This window comes from Sebastes fasciatus, chromosome 11 (genome assembly GCF_043250625.1).
Source record: "Sebastes fasciatus isolate fSebFas1 chromosome 11, fSebFas1.pri, whole genome shotgun sequence".
Classification (NCBI taxonomy): domain Eukaryota; kingdom Metazoa; phylum Chordata; class Actinopteri; order Perciformes; family Sebastidae; genus Sebastes; species Sebastes fasciatus.
This window is the reverse complement of record NC_133805.1, coordinates 18,823,014-18,848,615: the sequence shown is the minus strand read 5'-3', so window position 1 is coordinate 18,848,615 and position 25,602 is coordinate 18,823,014. Positions and strand designations below refer to the sequence as shown.

Here is a 25,602-nt window from a genome sequence, read left to right as displayed (position 1 = left end):
CAACTTAAAATTTGATGATATGTCAAGGTTCACAACTTGTTTCCGCTGCGCCAAAGTGGCCAAACACAAAAATCAGTAATTGCATGTTATAATGTAAATATTCTATCATGTTGATGTTGTTATGCATCTAAAGACATCAGAACGATTCCTCATTGTCTTCAACTAAAATCCAGTATCTCGTTTCTTCTTGGTCCCTGCAGGCCGGGGAGGAAAACCCTGTAGTGCACCTGTCAGTGGTGAGCCTCAACGGTCCCCTGCACACTGTAGTGATGAAGAAACCTGATGACCCCCGAATAGGGTGAGTGACAGCCTAACGGTGCCTTATAGTGTATGAAGTACCAAGCACCAAAAATAGCCCTGGAGTATTTTCTTAAAGGGGACATATCATGCTCATTTCCAGGTTCATACTTATATTTTGGGTTTGTACTAAAACATGTTTAGATGCTCTAATGTTCAAAGAACACATTATTTTCTCATACCGTCTGTCTGAATATGCTTGTATCCATCCTCTGTCTGAAACGCTCCATTTTAGCGCCTGTCTCTTAAAGACCCCCTCCAGAAAAAGCCCAGTCTGCTCTGATTTTTGCCTTTGCAAAGGTAGTTTTCAAGCTCTGGGTGATATATTCTAATGAGCCTGCATGTGACATAGGACGGGAGACAAATCTGAATGGCTTGTTGAATCACATGTTTTCTGATCTAGGCAGCCCACAAAAAAAACTTTATGTACACAAGCACTGAAAAAGTGAGTTTTTCATGATATCTAAGATAGAGGTTGTCAGTGGAGGTAAGGCATTCCCACTTTCTTGGTTTTCCAGGAGAGAATATTACATCACTATGGTGAAATGGGCCACCAGCACCAAACTGGCTATCAACTGGCTGAACAGAGGCCAGAACAACTCTATCCTGACACTGTGCGAGGCTACAACTGGAGTCTGCATTAAGGTGAAACATTCTGCACATTTTCCTTGACAAAGTGTGAAATCTGCTGTCAGTGTGTATTTTGCTTTAAGGATAAATCTGGTGATGGTTTTCAAACTTAACAAATCCCATGAAAAGACCAAAACCAGCAATGAATTTAAGACTACTAACAAGTATTGCCTGTGTAGCTCAAGCCTAACATAGCTTATTCCTTTGTACCGCAGACATCCATTGTTGTCCAAAAAACTATTAAATGAGCCATTGTAGTGGCCGACATGTTCCTTCATTATGATGAAGATAGACGCTGTAGTTCATTCTGAGTCATTCCCACGTACACCGTTCTGCTGCTGCAGATACTCACTAGCTCACCGAATCCGCAGAAAATAATCCTTAACAACAAATGAACTATTTAATCCTGTTTGCTAAAAACTACAGTGTCCAGCTCTTTTAAGAATTGATTTAGCTTTTCTTTAATTCATTTCATCACCTGTTTTTTTTTAAAGGAATTATTCAACATTATGAGAAATACTAAGAAGAAATAAACAAGAAGATATACCGTGTTAAATAGTGAGATGTAGAGGTGCTGGCAGGCGGCTGAGAGACTTTTCAATCTTCTCATCTAACTGTTCGCCAGAAAGCGAATAAGTATATTTCTCAAAATGTCGAATTTTTACTTTAAGATTTACATCTTTACAGGAAGCAGCAATGGCCTTAGGGCTGAGTGGCGCAGACAGGTTATGGATGTCGGAAAGTACTAAGAGACACACTAAAATAGGGTGACCATATTTTCAAAACCCCAAATCGGGACCCTTAAGTGTGCCTCATGTTCATGCACGCACACATGTATACGCTTATGCACGCACCATTGGAGTGCTATTGTACTGTATATGCTGCGATCTGGCTGTCTTAATATGATTTTTTTATATCGGCATTTCCACCGTTCGTAGCCGGAAATGTACTCTTGCAGTGTGGTCAGAACGATGCATTTTCATTGCTGGGTACATTATGAAGGAAGGAGTAAGCCTCCTGGAGCTCTTTAGAAAAGATCCACTTTCCCTTTGGTATGAAGGCTAACCCAGCCCATTCTCATTCCCAGGGTGTCAAATACCGACTCTTTGTCATGGCTGTCGGCGTTAGATAACGACGTTTAAGGCACCCTTTGGTGTCGGTATGAGACACACCGAGCTTTCCATTAACTACAATGTAAACCCATCCGTGTCAATATAAACGCTCAGGAGTCCGCTGTCTGTATCCAGTGCGTCAGATTACAATCAGCTGTTAGTTTGTGTCCTGTGTTCACAGCGTTCAGTGTCATTTTCACTGTACAAATGTAGTAGTTTTAAGCCCAACCCTGTTGTTTTTTTCCTAAACCTAACTATAGTGGTTTTGTTGTCTGAACCTAAGCACGTTTTTGTTTACTTCTCATCATTAAGCATGTGTTTACTGCGACCGAAGACAGTGACGTCGAGGGGTCTGACAAAGCGTCAGTAAATGACGAGTTGGGATGAGAACGCCTTGGCTATCCATGTACTGTATACTGACAGTTTCTGACGGAAAGAGTCAACTCGCAAGCACCATAGCAACAGCCTTCACAACGACGTATTGATTGATTGACACACATACAGACAAATCAGTGTTGAATTCAGAAGTGTTTAATTGTTTGTTTTGCTGTTATATTGAGTTAGGTAATAATGAGTAGGACAGAACATGATAAACGTCTATGTAACGCTGACAACAAGTATAATAGCATTATTATTATTTTAATTGTGGTGAAAAAGGGGACAATTTGGTAGTGCCTGTGGAAAACCGGGACATTTTAGTCTTTTACAGATATTTGTGGGGACATAAATATAGAATATCTCCTGACTCATCTTAAATTTGTATATAGTTTTATATAAAAACTCACTCTTTTTTTTCAGAAACATGAGGATGAGAGTGAGAGCTGGTTGCACAGACAGGTACGTTATGAAAACACTGCTTCCCTGTTGTTGTGTCAAACGCCCGGCAGGCATGTTTTGGGACACGTGCAGATGTTTTTCTCTCCTCTCTGCAGAATGAAGCGCCGCTCTTTTCCCACGACGGACACAAGTTCTTCTTCACCAGAGCAATCCCTCAGGGTGGGAGAGGAAAGTTTTTCCACATCTCTATGTCCACCTCCTTGGTAAACAATTGCAGAATTACCCTCATGATATTTGTGTTGAAGATTTGCTACAGCGTGTTTAATGGTCCTTTACTTTCTTCTAGCCTAACACTAGCACAGACATACTTCAGTCCCTGACCTCTGGAGACTGGGACGTCACCAGCATCTTGGCCTACAATCATGAAAGAAACCTCATGTAAGATATTTTGATGTTTTTATTTAGTGCTGCAACATCATAGTTATTCTGTTATTTGATGGTAATGTTTGGATGTTGTCCAGATACTTTCTGAGCACAGAGGACGACCCCAAACGACGGCACTTGTACAGGTAGGATTTGCTTCCGAGTTACGAGTACTTCTGTGTTTTCTGCAAGTGCTGTTCAAGGTATACAATGATGCTCATTCAGTGCCATCCCACAGTGCCGACACAATCCCTCCGTTCAACCGCTGCTGCCTGTCTTGTGAGTTCAAGTGCGGCTACGTGGACGTTTCATTCAGCCACAACATGCAGTACTTCTTACTCAACTGTAAAGGTGAGCATCCTCATACTTGAATCTCTCAAGGCTGTTTTTATAACAGTGGACTGAGATGCGATTTATATTCCAGCACTCCTGAGAATGAAAGCCATCTGCGGGAGGCAGAAAGCGTAACTGAATTAGTGCTCCATGTCAGGTTGAGAGCTTATATCGAACTGGACATTAGCAGATAACCTCAAACCACTGCTGGATCCCTCTGATTAGCCACAGCAATAAATGTATTGTCTGACTGCATGCCGAGAGTCATGTGAGCTCTACTGAGCTGCTGGCAGAGTGTGCAGGCTCTCTGCTTTTACTATTTGTCATATGAAAATGCATTGTGTTGTTGTTTACTAGATATTCCTCGTGTTCCTCAGAGACACTCTGTCATTGTTTTTTTCGCCCTTGTGGCTTCATCGCAGGGGCACAACATCACGGTTTCTATGGAGGTTGATTTGTTTAGGGGGCTCCTGAGAGAGGAAAAGTGCCAGTGGCTTTCCTCATTAATTGGATCTTTGGGGAGCAGCTCCATTGTGAAATAATAAGCTACTTCCTCATGGGACGGAAGTAGATTATTAACTGCAGAGCTCGCTGAGAGGGATGTTGTTGGCTGGTCTGTTTAAGATGAGACGGGAAGATGTTTCCGTTGCAGAGGAAGGCTGGGTTTCAGAGGCTTGATTACTGGTGTGGTGGAGGGATTTGTGCTTTTTGTCAATGCCTTGTTACATCAAATAAACTTCTATTATTGCATTGTTGTTAACTGATTGTCCCTGAATTGTTCTGTGCAGGTCCAGATATACCGAGTGTGGCTATCTATAGCACCGAGTACAAACAGAGTGAGTGTTGTCTCAGTAGTGTTGTCCGTCTACCTCACTATGTTCAACAAACTGCACTGAATGATATGAATATGTTTTGTCATCGAGAGATTGTAACAAACCTGTTTAATCTGCTTAACTGCAGAGGTGTTTGACGTGGAGACAAACGAAAGAGTAAACTACACGTACAACAACATGCAGATGCCCAGTGTGGAGTACGAGACCATCACTATAGACGACTACAGTATGTGCTCATGTTGAATTAACAAATACACAATTACCTATGTGTACACCCTAATGAAATTACATCCAGTCATCTTGTTATGTTATGAGATTCCCATTAACCTTGTCGTATCTGTTGCAGCTCTGACAATGCAGATTCTGAAGCCAGCTGGATTCATACTTACAGCCCATTACCCCCTACTGCTGCTAGTGTAAGTATGAATACGTCTGACTGTTTTTATGAAACTGCACAGAATATTATCAACACTTGAATGCACCAATAAGCAATTACTTTCACTATCATTTAAAAAGGATACTAAACTACCAGCAATTTAGTATTGCACTTCCCTAAATTTGGGGGACTCACAGGAGTCGTATTAAACACAGAATGGTTAAAAAGGTATGGATATCCTGACTTTCAGTCCTTAGTATGGGTCAGGATAAAAAAAACATTGGATCCTCCATTTCCCATAATGCAACTCATAAGTGGCTTTTGTAGACCCTACCTACCTGGTAGCAGCACATGCATTTTAAGCTACTGTCCCCAATCTGTAATGGAGCCTTTCTGTCAATTATTTGATTGTTTGATCTATGAAATCTTAATAAATAGTTTAAAAAATGCCTGTTGCAATTCCTCTGGGCTCAAGGCACTGCATGAAAAACCTTTTCGACCCCGTGAATGCACGTAAACTTCACTGATTCCCGGCAGTTAATGGCAGTTTACAGCCTGTGTTTTCACCCCCTAAACTACCTGGCTAGAACCTCCCTCGCTCCAGCATTGGATGCAACCAACATTTAAAAAGGAAAAACACTTGTGATTTGTTGGTAGCTCTGTAACAACTGGTCACTCTGGGCCATTATTATACAGGCTTGGATAAACCCCTCTCTTACAATAATAATAATATTTATTATTAATAAGTTAAAGTCATGTGTATAATTAGTAAGCCTATGTCAAAAAATACTTGCGAGGAACATGGTGATTAAAAGTAAAAGCTTTATTGATACAGTAGGAATAGCAAATGTACAAACACAACTGTGTGAAAACAACAACCATAGCTTTCAAAGTGTCCAGCCACTGTCTGGAAAAATATTTCACCTACAGCCAGACCTGGAGCATCACAAGCCGCCTCTGAGTCGCATGTGTTTGGTGTCATTCTGTCCAAACGTGGTTCAATGTGCAGACGTCTGGGATGCATAGCCGTCAACCCAGACATCGACTGTGATGTCCCTCCAGAAACACACGTCATCTGCTGTTTTACAGGCAGCTGGAAAACAATTAAATGTGTATGTTATAAATAAAAACGGAAAACGCCACAATAAAAGTATTTAAGAAGTATCTAAAAATTTGAAGTATTTAAAAAAAGATAGATGCTTAACTGCATTTCGTTGTGTCAGAAGGCTACATTATACTCAATAACAAAGAATTTGTCAAAGTTATTCATTTAAAATTATTTTGAAAAAGACAGAAAAACTGCAGATATTCATGTTTGTGCAGCTACAAATGGTAAATGCTTTACACTTTTTCTTGATAAATGACTAATCATTCATTAAAACAGTTGTCAATTAATTTTCTGAGTTGTTTCAGAACCACAATATAATACTTTAATTTAATATAAACCAGAGTATCCTGCACAAGATGCTACATTTGTGAAAATTGTGCTATTAAATAGTTTGATAAGGTAGTGATGTATTACATTACATTGCAAGGTAATCATTTTATTTCCTTGTAGCTGTTGTGTAAAATAGAATTTATACAATTTTTAATTTTGATGTTAAACCCCCTTTTTGTCCAGTTATGATACCAACACTACTGAAATAAAATGTGTGTCTTCCCCTTAACAAGAATCCCATCTAATAATAAGCTCTGAGAAATTTGTCAATCCTTAAAAGGACCAACATGTCTGTGGTTTTCCTACAGAGACGGTACGCCCGGCGGGCAGATGGTGTCGGAACAATTCTGGGTGGACTGGGCCACAGTTCTGGTCAGCAGCTACAGCACCATCGTCATCCGCTTTGACGGCCACGGCAGCGGCTTCCAGGGCACCAACCTTCTCCACAAAGTCAAGAGGAACCTGGGAAGACTGGAGGACCAGCTGGAGGCACTCAAGTCAGTCTTTAACTGCCAGCATGAGGAGGCCTTCGTAGTCTAAAACACTGGAAGTTTTACCAGTTTTCTTTCATTTTTAGGTTCATATCCAAAGAGCCTTACATTGATCAGAGTCGAATGGGAGTTTATGGAAAGGTAAGGAGGACACATGCTCAAAGAGGCTCCTGAGATGTACTGTAATTTTGATTTGAGTTAACTGCATTCATAGAGATACAGCAACTGCCACACATGGAAATTACCACAAAGTAGAATTAATTAGATTTCTTAATGTGTTTTTCCCCTACCTTTGCTCAGGCCTACGGAGGATATTTAGCCACGTTGCTTCTGAGCTCTGAGGAGTTAATTCACCCACTTAAATGTGGAACAGCAGTCTCCCCCATCACAGATTTCGAGCTATATGGTATAACTTTCGTTTTTGTTTTTCTTCTATGGATGTGTTAAAGATGTCATGCTCTTGAGACGGTGTCTGAAGTCGCCCAATCTTTCTAACTCCGTTTTTCCTCTTTTCCAAATGGCAGCATCTGCATTTTCAGAACGATACCTCGGCTCAAAGACAGATTCCACAGTATATACGGTAAAGTTTGAACGTTTCAGTCTCCTTATCCAAATCAAGCACCAAGATGTTTAGCTAAAGTGTACAGGGATAGAGTTAAGAGTCATTATATATGGTGGGTCTCCCTCTCTCTTTTTCCTTCAGAAGGCAAATTTAGCACACAGAGCGGGTCAGCTTCTGCAGAAGCAGTACTTGATAATTCACCCAACTGCTGACGGTAAAAGACACAACTTTTATATATTATTTCTCAATACTGCAGCGAATTAAACTAACTATTTCACTGTGCTCACACCCTAATGTGTTGTCTCCAATCTTATTCTACATTACTGCAGAAAAGGTTCACTTCCAGCACACGGCCAAATTTATCAATCATTTAATCAACGAGAAGGCCAATTACACGCTACAGGTGAGTTTCTGAAATCACTGATAGACCTGATAAATGTACCTGTATAACTGTGGTGATTTGATTGGACTGACTCATGCTATACTATGGCTATTTGGAGATACTATACTATGGGTTATGACTTTTTCCTCATATTATACTATGGCTTGTTTTACAAATTATAGTATGACTTTTTTATGACTTTTTTTTTTAACATACTATACTAAGATTTTTCTAGCACTTGATTCAACATACATTTTTTTTCAGCATACTTTACATGGACTTTTTGTGACTTTTTGACGTACTATACTATGAATGTTTTTATGACTTTGTTCGGCATACTATACTATGACTGACTTTTTTCGACATGCTATGACTTTATCATTTTTTTCGATATAAACTATGATTTTTTTGCAATACTATTCTATGACTTTGTATAACTTTTTGACATACTATACTAATGCTTTTTTATGACTCTTTTCAACATAATACTATGACATTTTCATGACTTTTTAATATAGTATACTATGACTTTTTATGACTTTTTTCGACATGTGTTCTATGACGTTTTAGCATTATATCCTATGACTTGTTAATTTTTCTCAACGTACTGTGCTATAACCTCTTTATCACTTTTTTAGCAGTACTATACTATGACTTTGATTTTTTTTTTTCGACATACTCTCGTGGGACTTTTTAGCAATACTATACTATGATTTTTTTTTCTTTTCACACTGACTTTTCTATCACTTTTTTTTAGATATACTATGACTTTTTTCACAATTCTATACTATGACTTTTTTAACATACTATACTAAGACTTTTTGCAACATACTGTACTATGATTTTTTTCGACACCCTATAATATGACTTCTTTTCAACATTTTTATGATGTGATTACATGTACTATGACTTTTTCATAACTTTTTTTGACTATATGATTTTTTGAATGATTTTTTTTTTTTTTACATACTGACTTTTTTATTATATACTTTTTACACATTATACTATGACATTTTTGCCTTTTTCGACACTACTATGACTTTTTATTTTTTCGACATACTATACTATGATTTTAAAAAAATGTTTTACGTACTATACTATGACTTTTAATTTTGCGAAACAGACTATACTATGAAATTTTTTATTTTTTCGACATAATGTACTATGACTTTTTAATTTTTTCAACATACTGTACTATGACTTTTTAATTTTTTCGACATACTGTACTATGAGTTTTTTATTTTTTCGACATACTGTACTATGATTTTTTTTTATTTTTCAACATACAATACTATGACTTTATTTTTTCGACATAATGTACTATGACTTTTTTACGACTTTTTTTGACATGCTATACTAAAACTTTTTTTTGACTTAATATAGTATGACTGTTTTATTTCGACAAAATATAATATAACTATTTTTTAAACATATTATGCAACTTTTTTTTTTTTTTTTGACATGCTATACTATGACTTTTTTTCGACATACTTTACTATGCCTTTTATTTTCGACATACTGTGGCTTTTTTTCGACATACTATACTATAACTTTTTCATTTTTACGATATACTATACTATGACTTATTTTCTACATACTATACTATGACTTCTTTATGATTTTGACATACTACACTAGGACTTTATTTCGACATACTTCACTATGACTTTTTTTGGACATACACAGCCTTTTTATTTTTTTGCATACTATACTATGACTTTATTTCGACTCACTATGCTATAACTTTTTCAAAATTTTTCGACAAACTACACTATGACTTATATTATATTTGACATACTATACTATGACCTTTTTAATTTTTTTCGACATATTATATTATGACTTTTTTTATTTTTTCGACATACTATACTATGACTTTTCTTTTTACATACTATACTATGATGTTTTTTTCAACATACTATCATATGACTTTTTTTGACATGCGACACTATGACTTCATTTCGACATACTTTACTATGACTTTTTTTTTCGACATACTATGACTATTTTTTATATATTATGCTATGACATTTTCGACATACTATACAATGACTTATTTGGATTTTTTCGACATACTATACTATGACTTTTTCTTCGAAATACTTTACAATGACCCTTTTTCAACATATTATACTATGACTTCATTTCGATATACTTTACTATGACTTTTTTTTCGACATACTACACTATGACTATTTTTCTACATACTATACTATGAGTTTAATTTCGACATACTACACTGACTTTTTTATGTTTTCGACATAGTATACTATGACTTTTTTTAATTATTTCGAAATACTATACTATGACTTTTTTTTTGACATACTACACTATAACGTTTTTGACATACTATACTATGACTTTTTTTTCTTTTTTTTCGACATACTATACTATGACTTTTTTTTTACATACTATACTATGACTTTTTTTATTATTTCTATATACTATACTATGACTTTTTTTTTTACATACTATACTATGACTTTCTTTCGACATACCATGACTTTATTTTTTGGCATACTATACAATGACTTTTTTCTCGACATACTATACTATGACTTTTTCTTTTTTTTCTGTTTTATATTATTGTAAATTCAGCATTTATGAATTGTTGGTCAGTTTTGTCACATGTCATAAACTAAATGGTTAATCAATTAACAAAAAATGATGAAATTATAATGTCAGGTGCAGCTCTATAAATCTATTCCTGGACATGTATCTACAGATATACCCAGATGAGGGACACTTCCTCCACAGTGACGGGACACGGCAGCACCTGAGCCAATCCCTAGTCAACTTCTTCGAGGTGTGTTTCCGGGCGCCGGAGATACTGACGGTGGACCAGCAGGAAGAGGACGAGGATGACAATTAAGCCTGCTCCTCCGAGCAGCCCCCGGCCAGCTATTACAGCACAATATGCAACAGATCTTTCTAAACCAGTCAACCCACACCACCTGCTGTCCAATCAGATTTTAGCTCTACTCTGATGCGCAGCACCTGCATGTGCAAAATCGGCCTCGGCCTGCAACCCCTCTCCTCACCTCATGCTGGCTGCTGGTCAGAAAGACAAAATAAATCTCAGCTGTGAACAGTCAGCTCTCTCACTGCTATTGGAATATATGAACTAGTACTCCCTCTGGTGGACAAATAGAGGATCAACATAACGTCCTTTGAGCAATGCGTCTCCATTCCACACCAGGTTCATTAATCGGGCGCTTTGCAGCACAAAATAACCCCCGTGAAGATCGGTTCATTATGTTAAGATTTAACTTTTGACAGTTTCTGATAACCTTGCCAACCAACTTACTGATTATTGTGTTCATGAGTATGATTACTGCTACTTGTTTCTCAGAATTTCTCTGTTCAGTGTTTTGTCTTTGAGTGAATGTCTGGCTGCATCAGTCTGTAGTTGCTTTACAAAACAAGGGCACAATGTTTAACTTGTGTTGTACTCCAAAAAACAAAGTGTCTATCCTGAAATGGTTTGAAATCATATTTTCCCACGTCATATTTCTGAATTGAACTCTTGTTCTTTTAGTCACTGTGCCTTACTGTGGGTGGTTTGTTCATGTTGGGAGCCCACATGACACTGAAAGTGAGTAAATATGGATAGGCCTTGTCTGAATTGTGGACTCAGAACCAGATGATTTCATTTCCCTCAAACAATAGCCAGTTATTAGTGAGGGAGGTTTAAATCCCAAGGTATGGCACATTTTATCTCAAAACATGGAAAGAGCTGAATACAAATGAATTGTATGTCTGCTTGAAAGATGGTATTATACTGACAAAAATGTAAAGTTCTTGATATTTACCTTCAAAACTGGCATACTGATGAGTCAACTATGCTGAATTTTCATTATTTTGTGAATTACTTTGACTTGTGTGTTAAATGGCTTGACTATCTCCCCATGTCACTTTCGTTAGTATTGTTAGTGGTTTCTAGTCAGCTGATGTACAAAGTGTATAAATCTTATATTGTTTAAGTCTTTATGTTGAATGTGCAACTTGTATATAAAGCATTTTGAAATGTATCTTTCATTGGCTGTTTTTTTTAAAAATCTTTTTTTGACATACTATACTATGAGTTTATTTATTTTTTCAACATACTATTCTATGACTTTTTTCCACAAACAGTAGTATGTGGAATAAAAGTCATACCATAGTATGTTGACAAAAAGTCATAGTATAGTATGTAAAAAATAAAAAAAGTCATAGTATAGTATGTCGAAAAAATTAAAAAGTTGTATTATATGTTGAAGAAAAGTCTTAGTATGTCAAAAAAATAAGTCATACTATACTATGTCGAAAAAAGTCATAGTATAGTATTTCAAAATAATAAAGTCATAGTATAGTATGTCGAAAAAAACTCAATAGTATGTCGAAAAAATAAAAAAGTTATCGTATGTCGATAAAATCTCACAGTATAGTATGTCAAAAAACAAAATCATAGTATAGTATGTTGAAACAAGTGGTAGTACAGTATTTTGAAATAATAAAAAAGGTCATCGTATAGTATGTCAAAAAATTAAAAAAATCATAGTATAGTATGTCGAAAACAGTCATAATATAGTATGTCGTAAAAAAACTCAATAGTATGTCGAAAGAAAAAAAAGTTATAGTATAATGTCGATAAAAACTCACAGTATAGTATGTCAAGAAAAAAAGTCATAGTGTAGTATGTTGAAAAAAGTGGTAGTACAGTATTTCGAAAAAATTATTTAAAAAAAGCATAGTATAGTTGTAAAAAAACAAAAAAGTTATAGTAAAAATAAAAGTTATAGTTTAATGTCGAAAACAACTCATAGTTTGTGTCAATTTAAAAAAAAAAAGTCATAGTATAGTATGTCGAAAAAATAAAACAAATCATATAGTATGTTGAAAAAAATCATAGTATAGTATGTCAAAAAAATTTAAGTCATAGTGTAGTATTTCGAAATTATTAAAAAAGTCATAGTATAGCATGTCTGAAAAAAGTCAGAATAGTATGACAAAAAAATAAAAAAGTTATAGAATGTTGAAGAAAAGTCTTAGTATTTTTAAAAAATAAAGTCATAATATAGTATGTTGAAAGAAGTCATAGTATAATATGTCGAAGAAAACTAACAATAGAATGTCGAAAAAATTTAAAAGTTATAGTATAATGTCAAAAGAACTAGTATTTTGAAATAATAAAAAAAAGTCATTGTATAGTATGTCGAAATAAAGTCGTAGTATAGTATGTCGAAAAAAGTGATAGAATAGTATGTCGGAAAATATAAAAAAAAGTCAATATAGTATGTTGAAAAAATAAGGTTATACTATAGTATGTCAAAAAAAATCATTGATAGGGCGAAAAAATAAAAAAAAGTCATAGTTTAGTATGCTGAAAAAACAAAAAGTCATAGTATAGTATGTTGGGAAAAAAAGTCATAGTATGTCGACTGACTGACTTTTTTTTAATATTTTTCGACATACTATACTACAACTTTATTTGATAGACTTTACCATGACTTTACTTTTTACAGCACAATATGCAACAGATCTTTCTAAACCAGTCACCCCACACCACCTGCTGGTCAGAAAGATAAAATAAATCTCAGCTGTGAACAGTCAGCTCTCTCACTGCTATTGGAATATATGAACTAGTACTCCCTCTGCTGGACAAATAGAGGTAATAGATAATGATAGATAATAATAATCAGTTCAGTTCATTATGTAAAGATTTAACTTTTGACAGTTTCTGATAACCTTGCCAACCAACTTACTGATTATTGTGTTCATGAGTATGATTACTGCTACTTGTTTCTCAGAATTTCTCTGTTCAGTGTTTTGTCTTTGAGTGAATGTCTGGCTGCATCAGTCTGTAGTTGCTTTACAAAACAAGGGCACAATGTTTAACTTGTGTTGTACTCCAAAAAACAAAGTGTCTATCCTGAAATAGTTCGAAATCATATTTTCCCACGTCATATTAGTCACTGTGCCTTACTGTGGGTGGGATGTTCATGTTGGGAGCCCACATGACACTGAAAGTGAGTAAATGGATAGGCCTGGTCTGAACTGTGAACTCAAAAGCAGATGATTTAATTTTCCTCAAATAATAGCCAGTTATTAGTGAGGGAAGTTTAAAGAAAAAATGTACATGTTATCCGATAGACCTATTCAATTAAATAACAAATTTTTTTGACATACTATATTGACATTTTAAATAGTATACTATAGGACTTTTTAAATGACATTTCTGATGACATATTTCGACTTTTTGTAGCATTTTCTATGACTATACTGGGATGTTTTTTATGACATACTATGACGTTTTGTATGACATACCATGACTTTTTTATGACATACTATGCTTTGACTTTTTCATAAATTTCTTCATGAAAAACTATGATTTTTTATGACATACTATACAACTTTTTTGACATTTTTTATGACTATACAATTACTTTTTTGTGAATTTCTTTATGACATACTATGACTTTTTTTAATGTTTTTTATATAGCAGACTACACTATATAGACCCTCTAAATTAAATTACACATTTTGGTAAGAAAATAAAGTGCATTAACATGTCAACAGACGATTAAGATACAATAAAAGAACTACTGACACGCTAGCGAGTGGAACAAATCATTAAATGATTAACATTAGACTACAATTAAACATCTTGAAACTTCAACAGAATAAAACACCAACCACCAAGTCAGACAAGGCGTGTTAACAATATATAATCACTTCCTCCTCGGTAACCTACTACCATCCTACCTAGTAATACACCATGTCGTCAACGACCACTACACCACTGTACAATGTGTAGAGCACACACAATGCACAGAACGCTACGGTGCCTAGCAACACTGACATTCTAATCTGTAGTCATTTTTTACACTGACTAACATCTTTACAAAGTGATCTAAATTACACATAAAATACAGTGTCAAAAAAGCCACATTAAATCTTTCTTTGCTTACTCCTATAAGAAGTTTCTACACTGTGGTATAAAAAATACACATACATAACCATTTGCCATTGACAAAATTTATTTCCAGTGTTTCAGGAGTCTGTGCATACCCCTCTAACAATCAGAGGAACACAGCATTGATACAAACGGTCCAGCTCAATGAAGTGTCTCCTCATGCAGGGAACCTCTCTCCTCAGAGAAGTACCAAACTGCCCACAACACCCACACACAGGCCTCATGAGCATCATCGTCATCACAATACTGTCCTTTAATCCTGCAATCTGATGGAAATGAAAAGTAAAGCAGCTAAAACATGGCATTCATATGTACATTTAAGTTACTTATTTTTACAAGGAATATTTAAAATTCAAGTTCTGTTAAAATCAAAGAAATGAAAAACAGGAGAGGAAAAAAATGTATAAAACATGTTAAGACCAGAGTGGAATGCCTAAGGAATGGAAGCTCGGCATTTTGTTACATAACCTCTAGAATGACAGAGTCGACAATAAAATATGTCATTCACAGTAACATCTTCGTGTATCTCAACAAAGACAATATGGCACCCTTAACAATTCATTGTGAGGCACTTCCTATTGTGAAAAAAACATGATTTTCTGATTTGAATACCCATTTTCTTTTTTCTTCCAACTTTTTTCTTCCTCTATGCAATCTACTGCCGCCAGCCACTGACAGATGTGTGAACCACAAACACTAGAAACACAGCATAACATCTGCATCAGAGGGATGTTGTTCACTGCTCTTTAAACCACATAACTGGGATGAATAAGAACTCTATTTCCATTTTGCATAAGTCCAGTGTCTCCTCGTCCCCCTTGTACCTTTGGAAAGGCCCCTTTGACAGCAGAGAGCTCGTAGGCAGTCCACACACAGGCTGTACCAAAAACACAATTCAAGTACACAGAAAAATAGGGATATGTACACCTTTAGAGTGAAACACAAGCATCTAAAGCTTTTAGTCAGTATTACAGCAAGCATGTCTGTACATTCTTCATTTGGTTACTGAGAGACTCACTGACTTTAAACATCGTAACTTTCTTTACACAAAAATAGTTCCTCTGCAATACTAAAACTTTGTACTACTTCCTATTCATTCTATAAGTCAGGTCATCCTTAAAGCCACGTAGCTAAACCTTTAAACAAACAATCTTCTCGAGTGACACTTCCTTGCACAAACTTCATAGGCTCATCGTTTCATGAGCGACAGGTCCTCTCGATCTTCAGCATAACAGGGATTTGTATTAGGAGGGAGGATATCCTCCTGATGCGCCATCCCAAAGTCATTTGTCATAAAAAAAAAAAATTTAAAAAAGGTATAAACACCATTTTGTTTCATGCCTGATACATGAGCAAGATCAACGATCCCTGTGTGCAGTAATTCTCTTTTCACAAGCACACACACCAGTTACAGACACACACACAGACACACTCCAGACAATTTTGTACAACATGCTCATTCACTAACATTGGTCACACAACAGACGATATACGGACAGACTCCCGATTACGTACACATCTCACAGACGGAGAACACACACAGCCACATACGTCCAACACTTCTCACAGGTACTGATAGAAGCGCGAATGTACCACCTGGGAATTAGTGAGTTTATGTGGGTGAGCGGTGGCCGAGAGGCTCAGATTTTTACTCTGGGGGACGTCTCCGTTCAACACCTCTGCTGGACGATGTGGGAGTTCAGAAGAGGACGAGGCGCCGAGGTTCTGGGAGTTTGTGCTGCACAGCCCCCCCTGTTGTTCAGAGAGGTCCAGGCTGACCTCGGGATTGCTGGTGCGGTGGCGCTCGCGGGCAATCCAGTCCCTAATGGAGAAGTCTTGAGAGCTGCACTTAGGCTTCAGCTGGTCCACAGCTGACAGCTGGGACCAGCCTCCCAAAACGGACAGCTCTGCAAAGTCCCTCTGACCGCCCATGGTGTGTCTGCGTCGGATGTTCTTCTTCTTACTGCGGCCCTCTGGGGACCGGCTCCTCTGGGTGCCCACGCCAAACATGTCGTCCACAGACGTTCGCAGACGCACCTTCAGTCTGTCAGTGATCTTCAGCTTCCACGCAGGCTCTGCCTTGTCTAATTCGCTACGAGACGAGGAGCTGAGGCTGCCCGTGGAGCAGCCTTTGACTGACCCCAACACACACGACAGCCTGTTGGAATCTTTATCGCTCCAAGCTCCGTCCAGCGAAGACTCGCTGACGGTTTTCTGTTGAGCAGCTTTCTTTCTGGAGAGCGTGTCACACTCGATGAGTCTGTGGGAGGGGAGGGGTCGAATAGCTTCCTGCATTTCTCGCTCGTCAGCTTTTCCGACTGTAAACACCGACAGGTCGCTCTCGCTGTCCGTCTCCATCGGCCTTCCCTCGCTGATGAGCTCGCTTCTCTCGTCGTCTGCGTCGTCTCCGCCCCTGCTTTCCGCCACAGACTGCACTTCGGGACTGAGGGTGCTGAGCTCAGCTCCGGTCAGGAACGTCATGGAGGAGGTGGTGGAGTAGTCGGAGGTGATGGAGCAAACCTCCGCTCCGAGCCCGCCGGGGCCGGCTTCTGGACCCAGAGCCGCCGTCCTGCCTCGCCTCACTCTGGGTACCGACGCCTGGGAGCTGGTGCTGTTCATCGTACCGAGGTCGGACACCGTGTCGTCGTAGTTGGAAGGCGGGTCTGACAGAGAGGACTGGTGAGCCATCGGTATGCGGTAGCTGAGGTTCGGGGAATGGGGGGGTGAGGCGTAGGGGGAGCCGCTCTGAAGGGTGGAGGAAATGTGTTCTGGAGGCAGGGAGGGGGAGGGCTGTGATATCAGGCTGCCAGAGAGAGCTTCTTTCCTGTTGGTTGTGTCAAGCTGTTCCTCCGAGCTGTTCCTGTGCTTATCTTTCTCACTGGTTTTATCCGTCTCCCCCTCCTCCTCGGTCCGGCCGTCTGGGGACCACAGAGGCTGCTGCAGGCTCTCCACCGGGAGCTCCTTCTTGGAGAACACAGCGTCCAGGTCGTCGTCTGAACTGCTGGGATGAGCTTTGTCCTTGGGCTTCTTGCGTTTGCGGCTGGCAAAGAAGGAGGAGCGCAGCATCTCTTTGCTACACTGATCCTTCCCAGACCCCCACAAGCCCTGCTGATACAGAACCAAGATTCATCAGAACAAGAGTTGAGAAGATAAAAACAGAAAATGAAAAAGGAATATGTGGAACAAAATGAAATAAGGAGGACATTACCTTTGATTTGGAGGAGTCACTACATGCTGAATCTATATCAAAGAGAAGAGAGTCATTAGTAAAAGTCTGCCAACCCTCTGACTTGCTAAAACAGTGAACAAGATAACGAAAGAGAAGAGGCAGATTAAAGGTTTGCTCAGAGTGAAACTGACAGACATGATGAGTATAATGAGAGCGGCTGAATGAAAGCAGACGGCACATTTTCGGCTCAGAGAGGAGGAGGACGAGTAACCACACTAAGCAGTATATGGATACGTGGATAAAGCGGCAGAAGAGGCCTGAGATGAAGGGTGAGAGGAAACAAAGTGGAAAAACCCAGCAGTAAACCAAGACACAGAAAGCAGCTCATGCTCATGTATCGATGGAACGACGGCACATCACGGACAAACACGCCAGTCACAGAGCATCACATGTAGCCACCGACCAGCTGAAGGCATTCTTTCCCAACTCAAAGACATCACAGAGGAGAGGGAGTGATGAGTCTGCGCTGACTTTAAGGGGGCCTGAGCTGAACAGATCAGTGAGTGTATGTCGTGGTCGATACAGATGGCGCAGGCAAGCCTTAGTATAACGGAAAGATTGTTCTTACTCCAAGCTAGATTAACTCCAGTGGGGCCCTTTAACATGTAACCTGTCATTCTCAACAACATAAAAAGCAAATCAAAGAGTTCACAAGACTTTCTTGTCTCACTTTGCAAAAAGGAGAAAACACGCAAAACTGCAACTAACAAGGATAAGCAGACTGATAGCCCCTTTTCACCAACTAGTTACAGGAACCACGGAGCCACAAGAACTAAACTCAGGAACTGAAGAAACTAAATTCAGTCACAGAATCCTCTGGTTAAAGTCTGCTGGAATGGTTCCTGGGCCCCTGAAAGAGTTCCTGCGGTGGAAACGGGCTATTAATGATGTAATTTAGATTCAAAATGTGTGTGTCAGTGTGTAGCGCAAAGTTGGGTGGGTAGGGATACAGTGTGAGGGATGTGTCAGTGATTGATGTTATACATTATGATGTAACAGTAGGAGATGAGGAAGTATGTATGTAATATGTGTCTGTAATTGAAGACAAAGACTTTGAAATAAGGACATCACAGACAACAAATCGAACAAAAAGACACAAGAGGAGGCACCTGAAACAAAAAAAACTTCCTGCCACTACATCTACATGCATGGAGTCCCGTCCACTGCTATATGACAACATGTGTGCGACTGCATCAACAAGTCACTACTGGTTGTATGTGTGGGTTTGTTTGAGTGTAAACGTTTGTGTGCTGGGGAACATCCAGCTCAGTCCCACCACTGCGACCCCCAACCCTAAGACATCATGACAGAGTATGCCACATGACCGGGAGAGAACCTGAGGATGACCGTACCATGCTACTTGTCCTTGCGATCAGCTTTAGAGACAACAAGAGACAGCAGAAGGGCTTTCAGAGAAAGTACAGCAGCATCGCTCTGTATCCCCTCAATTTAGGGTATTGGTTTAAATATGAGACGTGCACACCACAGGAAAAATGACAAACATCGACTTCTCTTTCTTTCTTTTTTATCTTTTTTCCTCCTTTCGCCCAAATTTAAAAGAGCTGCGGGTTTCTGCAGACTAGGCAGCTACACTGGGCACAACACTCGTCCTTCTTCCTACAGTCCCAGCTGTCCATCACTGACATAACAGAGTCCATCAGTGACATCATCGAGTGATAGACGCCGCCCACTTGGCCTGTGTCAAGATTGGGTAATGTGTGAGTGCTGGACAGGAATAAGGGAGAAAAACAACACACTACAGACAGAAGGGCAGAGGTCAGAAGGGTTAAAACTTCCATCGTTTCTTTTGTTTGTTAGATTTTCTTTGGGAAAGAACATGCCAGGATTGTGTGAGAGACGAGGAGGAGGGGAAGAAAAGAACTGAAAGAAAAGGAGTCGTCGTCTCAACACAGGTAAAGCACAGGGAGAAAAAAAATGACTTGAGCAAGAGGAAAATAAAAGAGTAAAGCAAAGAAATGAACGGAAATAAAACTTGGACAATTTTATCTCTTTGGGCAAAAAAAAACGTCAACAGCGAAACAAAACAGACTTTTATCCAAAAACAAATAAATATAAAATCAACATACTGCAAGGTATTTTTTTCAACAATTTTCCAATGGTAAAACCACAAAATGTACTCATTGAAAAATTACTGGAAAAAGCTTGCTTTAACAAAAACACAAATTTGGTGGATTTATTTTTGCTCAAAGCATTTAAAATTATAAAAAATAGGCATGATGTTCATTGTCTTAGAATCAAAAATAGACACACTGCTAACAATTAATCTTAAAATAAATCTATTGCACAAATATTTTAAACTTCAATCTACTGTAATAACATTAATGGAATATATTATTGCTGCAATGATAATATCTTTGCTGTGGTGATGCTGCAGTGCTGCTCCTAAGAGATAACTCTCTTAGACTTACCCGAGACCTCGCCCGGTGAAGCTGAAGTCCGTCCAATGTTGGAGAGCAGGTGGTCGATATTGGGCACAGGCTGAGACTGCACTGTGCGCTCCTGCTCAGCTGTGGTCTGGAGCCAAACATGGAGGCAATGACACAGTTGGAACAAGATTAGAAGAGAAAGCAGAGAGTAGATAAGTGAAAACAACACATAAATGAGAAAAAAAGATAATAACCACAAGAAAAGGCATGAGTTGCATTTTATCTAAAGCTGCATTAAAGGGTAACTTTGGTATTTTTTCAACCTGGACCCTATTTTCCCATGTTTTTGTGTCCAAGTGCCTAATGGGGACAACAATTTTTGAAACTGGTCCAGTATTGGGGGATAACATTGTAACCGGCAGCAGCGAAACAAGCTGCGAGGGCAAGTGAGCAGCATCATTGTAACATTAAGTCCACTAAAAGTGCTTGTTTTTGACACTGACAGCTCAGGTTATGATTATAAGTGTCTGACAACATTATGGAAAGGACCCTACAGAGAAATAAAACCTTTTTCTTACCTTTCGCTTGATCCAGTCTGTTTGTTATTGTGTCCAAGTCTCGCTCAAGGAGAAGCCTTGTTATGAAATCTAAATATCCGTATACTCTGGCTCAAATAAATACGGGCGGCCATCAAATTCAAAGACCTCCTCCACATTGTCGAAGTCATCTAAATATTCAGCCATGACATTGAAAATCTTTTAGATAACACTAAGCTACGCTTTCTGTACTCCAACACAACAAACTCTGCCCGACTGGCACTCGCGTTTCCACCGTGGATGTATTCCACTATTCCACCGTTGTCTTCTGGCAACACGTCACCTCCCCAGATTTCAGAACGAAACTTCTGCTTGAGCGAGACTCTTTCCATAATGTCAAACACTTACGATAACAATATGAGCCTGTCATGGCTGAAACAAGCACTTTTAGTGGACCTAAATGATGGTGCCAGCTTGCCCCAATAGCACCATAATGCAGCCTATGAGCAGCTGCTGTCTACAGCGCTTTCCCTCAATACTGGACTAATTTCATCTTGTTGTCCCTGTTGATCAGTTAGACACAGAAACATGGGAAAATAGTTTCCAGGTTGAAAAAGACTAATGTTGCCCTTTAACTGATAGACTGAAAAGATAAATTAATTTAATTAACTCTGTTCTGGTCTCCACCAACATAGTCACTAGAGCCATTGCTCATACAAAATAGTGATTGGTGCAGCTTTAAACACCCATATATATATATATATATATATATAAAATAAACATATATATATATATATATATATATATATATATATATATATATATATATATATATATATATATATATATATAAAATAAACATAACATGAGAAAAGAGTTATCTATGATAAACCAATAACAAAGGAGGAAGAAGAAAAAGTTGCCACATACAACAGGGTCCTCATCACCGTCGTCAGTGAAGAACCAGTCGTATTGCTGGATAAGGTTCTCAACTATCTTGCACTGGTCCGGCATGTGATTGACCATGTTGGTCATGTTGTCCTCGGAGGTTCTGACCAGCGTGGGACCAAACACAATCGCCAGGTTACGAGGCTCCATCTAAACAGATGAGGGTAGGGCAAATCAGGTTTAATGAAATAATCCTCAAAGGAACACTGGCTTTACGAGGGATTGGAGGGCGTTAGCTAATGACATTAACACTGACAGATCCTGTTAACTGCCGTACCTTGTTCTTTTCACAGTTTTCAGAAACCTTCTTGAGGTGAGCACAAAGGTATTTCAGAGTTTCAAAGTGGTGATCAGGTAATTCTTGTATCTGCAAGAATTGAAAAAAAAAAAAAAAAAAGGAGCAGAGTTTTGGGTTTAGTGGTTTGACTAAATGTAATGCTATTCAAATGAACCGTTCTCATATTAGATTTTTCACTCACCAGCTTCTTGAGCTCCTTTAATCGCTCCACTGAGTCTTCTGATCTGTTGGCTTCAATAAAATCTGCATACTTTTCTGTGGATAGAGCAGGAAAAACTTTACTTAGAACTGCACAAGGAAGAATCACACAGATAATCCAACGTTACTCGCGTTTTTGCAATTTCTTGGTCATGACTGTGTGTGTATTTACAAGATCTCACCATTCGTAAACAGAGGATCTGGAAGTTTTCGGAAAAAGGACTTAAGTAAGCTACTGATGACATTGAGGTCCCGCCATTTCTGCAGAGAAGTGAAAGACAGAGAGAGCGTTACGTTAAAGCTTACAGTACAAATCTGTCGCTGCTAAAAGATGTTGTCAGTAAAGTGGCACACTGCACTGTGCTGTGCAACCCGGCTGTCAGTCACTCACGTCTTCCTGGATGTCGATGTCATTCATGCCTTTGCTGTTGAGCTCCTCCTGCATGCTGGAGATGGCAGCGTTGTTTCCGGGCACTCTGTAGATTCCTGTGTAGTCCAGACCTCTCTCCTCCACCACATTACAGCACACCTCCACGATCAGAGGAACAAACTGCACGACACACAACAGGAAGACGTTAGATATGACAAATCACTGATTATGTTGAATATGTACATTGAACAAAAACCTACAAATTGTTCGGATGAGCACAGATGTGATGTGCATGCATCTACAGTATGTGTATCCAACGGGCAGCCAAAGTGAGCCACCCCACCAAGAATTAGTGACCGCTTTTGCTGACTTTGGCAATTTTATGTGTATGGAAGCAACATGCTATTAACATCATCTGAAGGCTAAACTACAGGAGCATTTTCTCTCAAACATATAAAGAGAGATTGAGACTCACCCTGCTACTCTGTGCAGCTGGACAGTCATCAAGCCGCACCCCGAAGACCCCAGCTGGAGTCTTTCTTTCAAAGGGCTTCCTCATGATCCCTGCAATGCCAATTTTCCAAGCACCTCTGTCCCGTGGTGGACTGGAGTCATCTGATAAGGCAAACACAAATATATGCACACACATTAGCTATTTGACATTAGAAATGCCCTCTAAGTGTAACATGGTTAACAATGCTTCCACTTGTGTATTTTGTGTGTATATTTGTCCAGTGTTCGGTCACTTTAAAATATGTGCAGTTGCCCTTAAGGGAATGACGCACCTTACGTTCTTCCCAGTTTAACTTAACCATGTTTGTGGTAAGTCACGGTACTAACATTGTGCAGATTATGTTTTGAGATTGTTCATTTTTGTTCATTATTTTATCATATAAGTGAATACTGTATGAACCTAGAGCAGTTTAGACATGGACAGAAACTTTTGTGCAATTGTAGATTTACAATTTAATTATATCTGTTCTACAAACAGGTGGTATGTGTCCATGTAGGCCATGTAGCTAGCTAAGTTAACTACCAAGCTGTGTATTTGTGTGGTAACATGAGTGTTTCTATATTTCTATTAACATCATTACTGAAGAGACATGTTCCACAACATTCCAGTGACCGCTACATTTGTCTATTATCAGAATAAACCAACTCAACTGGGAATCCTGGCCTGTGGTGTCTATATAACAAAATACAAGATCACACCTGTTACATAAGCACACTAAATGGAGTTGGTGTCTTTACCTCTCAGCGCCCTCCGATCCTCTCCTGTTTTGGGCGAGTGAGGGCTGTGGGTCTTGCCGTCTGTTTTACCTCCCAGGAAGGCCTGTTTGATACTGAGGGACTGGCGGGAGGTTTTGGGGGAGGGTTCTGACCTGCTGCTGGGCGAACTGATCCAGAAAAATAGCAAAACAAAACAAAACACAAATATTAACATTAGGTTGGCATACAATTAAAATGGGTAGATATGTAGTTGAGTACTATGGTTGAGCCTCAGGGGGCAATGTGGAGTCCAGCATACCTCATCATGTTGTATTCTTTGATCTTCCGACTGATCAAGTCTTGACTTGTTACACTAGGATTCTGTAATGACAGCAGAAAAACATTAAGTCATTAAATAAAGTTAGATTAAATGCAGGTTAATTTAGATTTTTATTTCTAATGTGAGTGAACAATTGTTAGATACTTGATATTGCTTGTAACAAAAATCCAACAAAATCCATTTCTATAGGGGGCCTTCTGGATGACTAACTGACTAGGACACAGCTAGGGCTTCAACTAATGATTATTTTCATTGTGGATTAACCCGTCTATTATTTTCTTGATTAATCGATTAGTTGTTTGATTTATAAAATATCAGAAAATGGTGAAAAACATTGATCAGTGTTTCCCAAAGCCAAGGATGATGTCCTCAAATATCTTGTTTTGTCCACAACTCAAAAGATATTCAGTTTACTGTCATAGAGGAGTAAAGAAACCAGAAAATATTCACATATAAGAAGCTGGAATCTAAGAACTTTTTTTTTCTTAAAAAATTACTCAAACTGATTATCAAAATATTTGGCTATTAATTTAATAATAATTGACAACTAAAAGATTAATCAATGAATCATTGCAGCTCTAGACACAGCGCAAAGATAAAATAAAAATTAAAAGGTAAACTTCAGATAGGCCAATAACTGTACAAATGACATAAGTGCCACCTGTTTGCTTTCAGACTGCAGTCTGATACAGACATGATTAGAAAACATGCATATTTTCTGCATTACAGAAAATATTATATGATTGGGATAGAGAGATCCTACCAGGAGCCTTTTATTTAAATATTCCACAGCCTGGTTGGATTTAATGTTTTGCTCAGTGGTAAAAATGGTCTATGCTAATAATAGGGTCAGTTTTACTACCAGTATCGCAATATGTACACTTAATTCTCCCTACTTTTTCCAGGACATTTCCAATCGTGCCTAATCATGTTCAGACAGACCTCCATCTCAGATATCGGACTGAATTCTTGCCAGGAGATATCATTTAACAAGGTCTTGCTGAAAGGCAGCTCACTGATTGGCTCAGTCTGAAATTTTCCTCTCACACCCCGAGAAGAGCCACCTGTGTTTTTTTGTTCTACCCAGGTAGAACAAGTTTCCAATGACACCTTATTTTAGCTTTTGTTAGGCGTTTTATAAATAAGAGCTGTAATCCTGTCCGTCTCACTGACACCATCATTGTATGTTATTCAAAGACAGACGTTGGTTCACTTTTGTTGTTGCTGATGGGTGTGCCTGTGATTTCTTTCAAAACTAGAGTGAAGTCTACTTGTTTTTCCTGTAACTGTAAACAACTGACCACAAGTGCTCTGCCCTGATGACATTTTACTAGGTGGATACATACAGGATGTCCCTGTGCTTTTGGGACTTTAGGCCTTCTGATAAATGTGTTTAAATTTCTCCAGACCTCCATCATTTTAGCTGGAGGCGAGAATACTGGAGATCATAATTGATTTGGCTACACAACACGAGTGTG

The 25,602-nt window shown here is 38.5% G+C and overlaps 2 protein-coding genes across 8 annotated transcripts in view; one reads left to right on the top strand and one right to left on the bottom strand.

Moving 5' to 3' along the window:
- Positions 1-11,685, top strand: part of LOC141777254 (A-type potassium channel modulatory protein DPP6-like) — a 106,027-nt gene extending 94,342 nt beyond the window's left edge. For all 5 annotated transcript variants that reach the window (XM_074651340.1, XM_074651341.1, XM_074651342.1 and 2 more), the window contains 17 exons: positions 201-298; positions 816-942; positions 2,838-2,876; positions 2,972-3,079; positions 3,163-3,254; positions 3,338-3,385; positions 3,478-3,590; positions 4,361-4,408; positions 4,533-4,631; positions 4,752-4,821; positions 6,528-6,716; positions 6,797-6,851; positions 7,011-7,116; positions 7,235-7,290; positions 7,414-7,486; positions 7,602-7,675; positions 10,380-11,685. In XM_074651340.1, the coding sequence (XP_074507441.1) occupies positions 201-298; positions 816-942; positions 2,838-2,876; positions 2,972-3,079; positions 3,163-3,254; positions 3,338-3,385; positions 3,478-3,590; positions 4,361-4,408; positions 4,533-4,631; positions 4,752-4,821; positions 6,528-6,716; positions 6,797-6,851; positions 7,011-7,116; positions 7,235-7,290; positions 7,414-7,486; positions 7,602-7,675; positions 10,380-10,526 (1,542 nt within the window). In that variant the 3' untranslated portion in view covers positions 10,527-11,685. The remainder of the gene's footprint in view (positions 1-200; positions 299-815; positions 943-2,837; positions 2,877-2,971; positions 3,080-3,162; positions 3,255-3,337; positions 3,386-3,477; positions 3,591-4,360; positions 4,409-4,532; positions 4,632-4,751; positions 4,822-6,527; positions 6,717-6,796; positions 6,852-7,010; positions 7,117-7,234; positions 7,291-7,413; positions 7,487-7,601; positions 7,676-10,379) is intronic.
- Positions 11,686-14,652: 2,967 nt separating this feature from the next.
- arhgap21b (Rho GTPase activating protein 21b) overlaps positions 14,653-25,602 on the bottom strand; it is a 40,515-nt gene continuing 29,565 nt past the window's right edge. For 2 of the 3 annotated variants that reach the window (XM_074651334.1, XM_074651336.1), the window contains 11 exons: positions 24,104-24,165; positions 23,827-23,972; positions 23,051-23,190; positions 22,597-22,755; positions 22,388-22,466; positions 22,189-22,262; positions 21,987-22,076; positions 21,692-21,859; positions 20,268-20,373; positions 17,818-17,849; positions 14,653-17,717 (listed from right to left, as the gene is read on the bottom strand). In XM_074651334.1, the coding sequence (XP_074507435.1) occupies positions 16,173-17,717; positions 17,818-17,849; positions 20,268-20,373; positions 21,692-21,859; positions 21,987-22,076; positions 22,189-22,262; positions 22,388-22,466; positions 22,597-22,755; positions 23,051-23,190; positions 23,827-23,972; positions 24,104-24,165 (2,601 nt within the window). In that variant the 3' untranslated portion in view covers positions 14,653-16,172. The remainder of the gene's footprint in view (positions 17,718-17,817; positions 17,850-20,267; positions 20,374-21,691; positions 21,860-21,986; positions 22,077-22,188; positions 22,263-22,387; positions 22,467-22,596; positions 22,756-23,050; positions 23,191-23,826; positions 23,973-24,103; positions 24,166-25,602) is intronic. The other variant, XM_074651335.1, reaches the window with a different exon arrangement.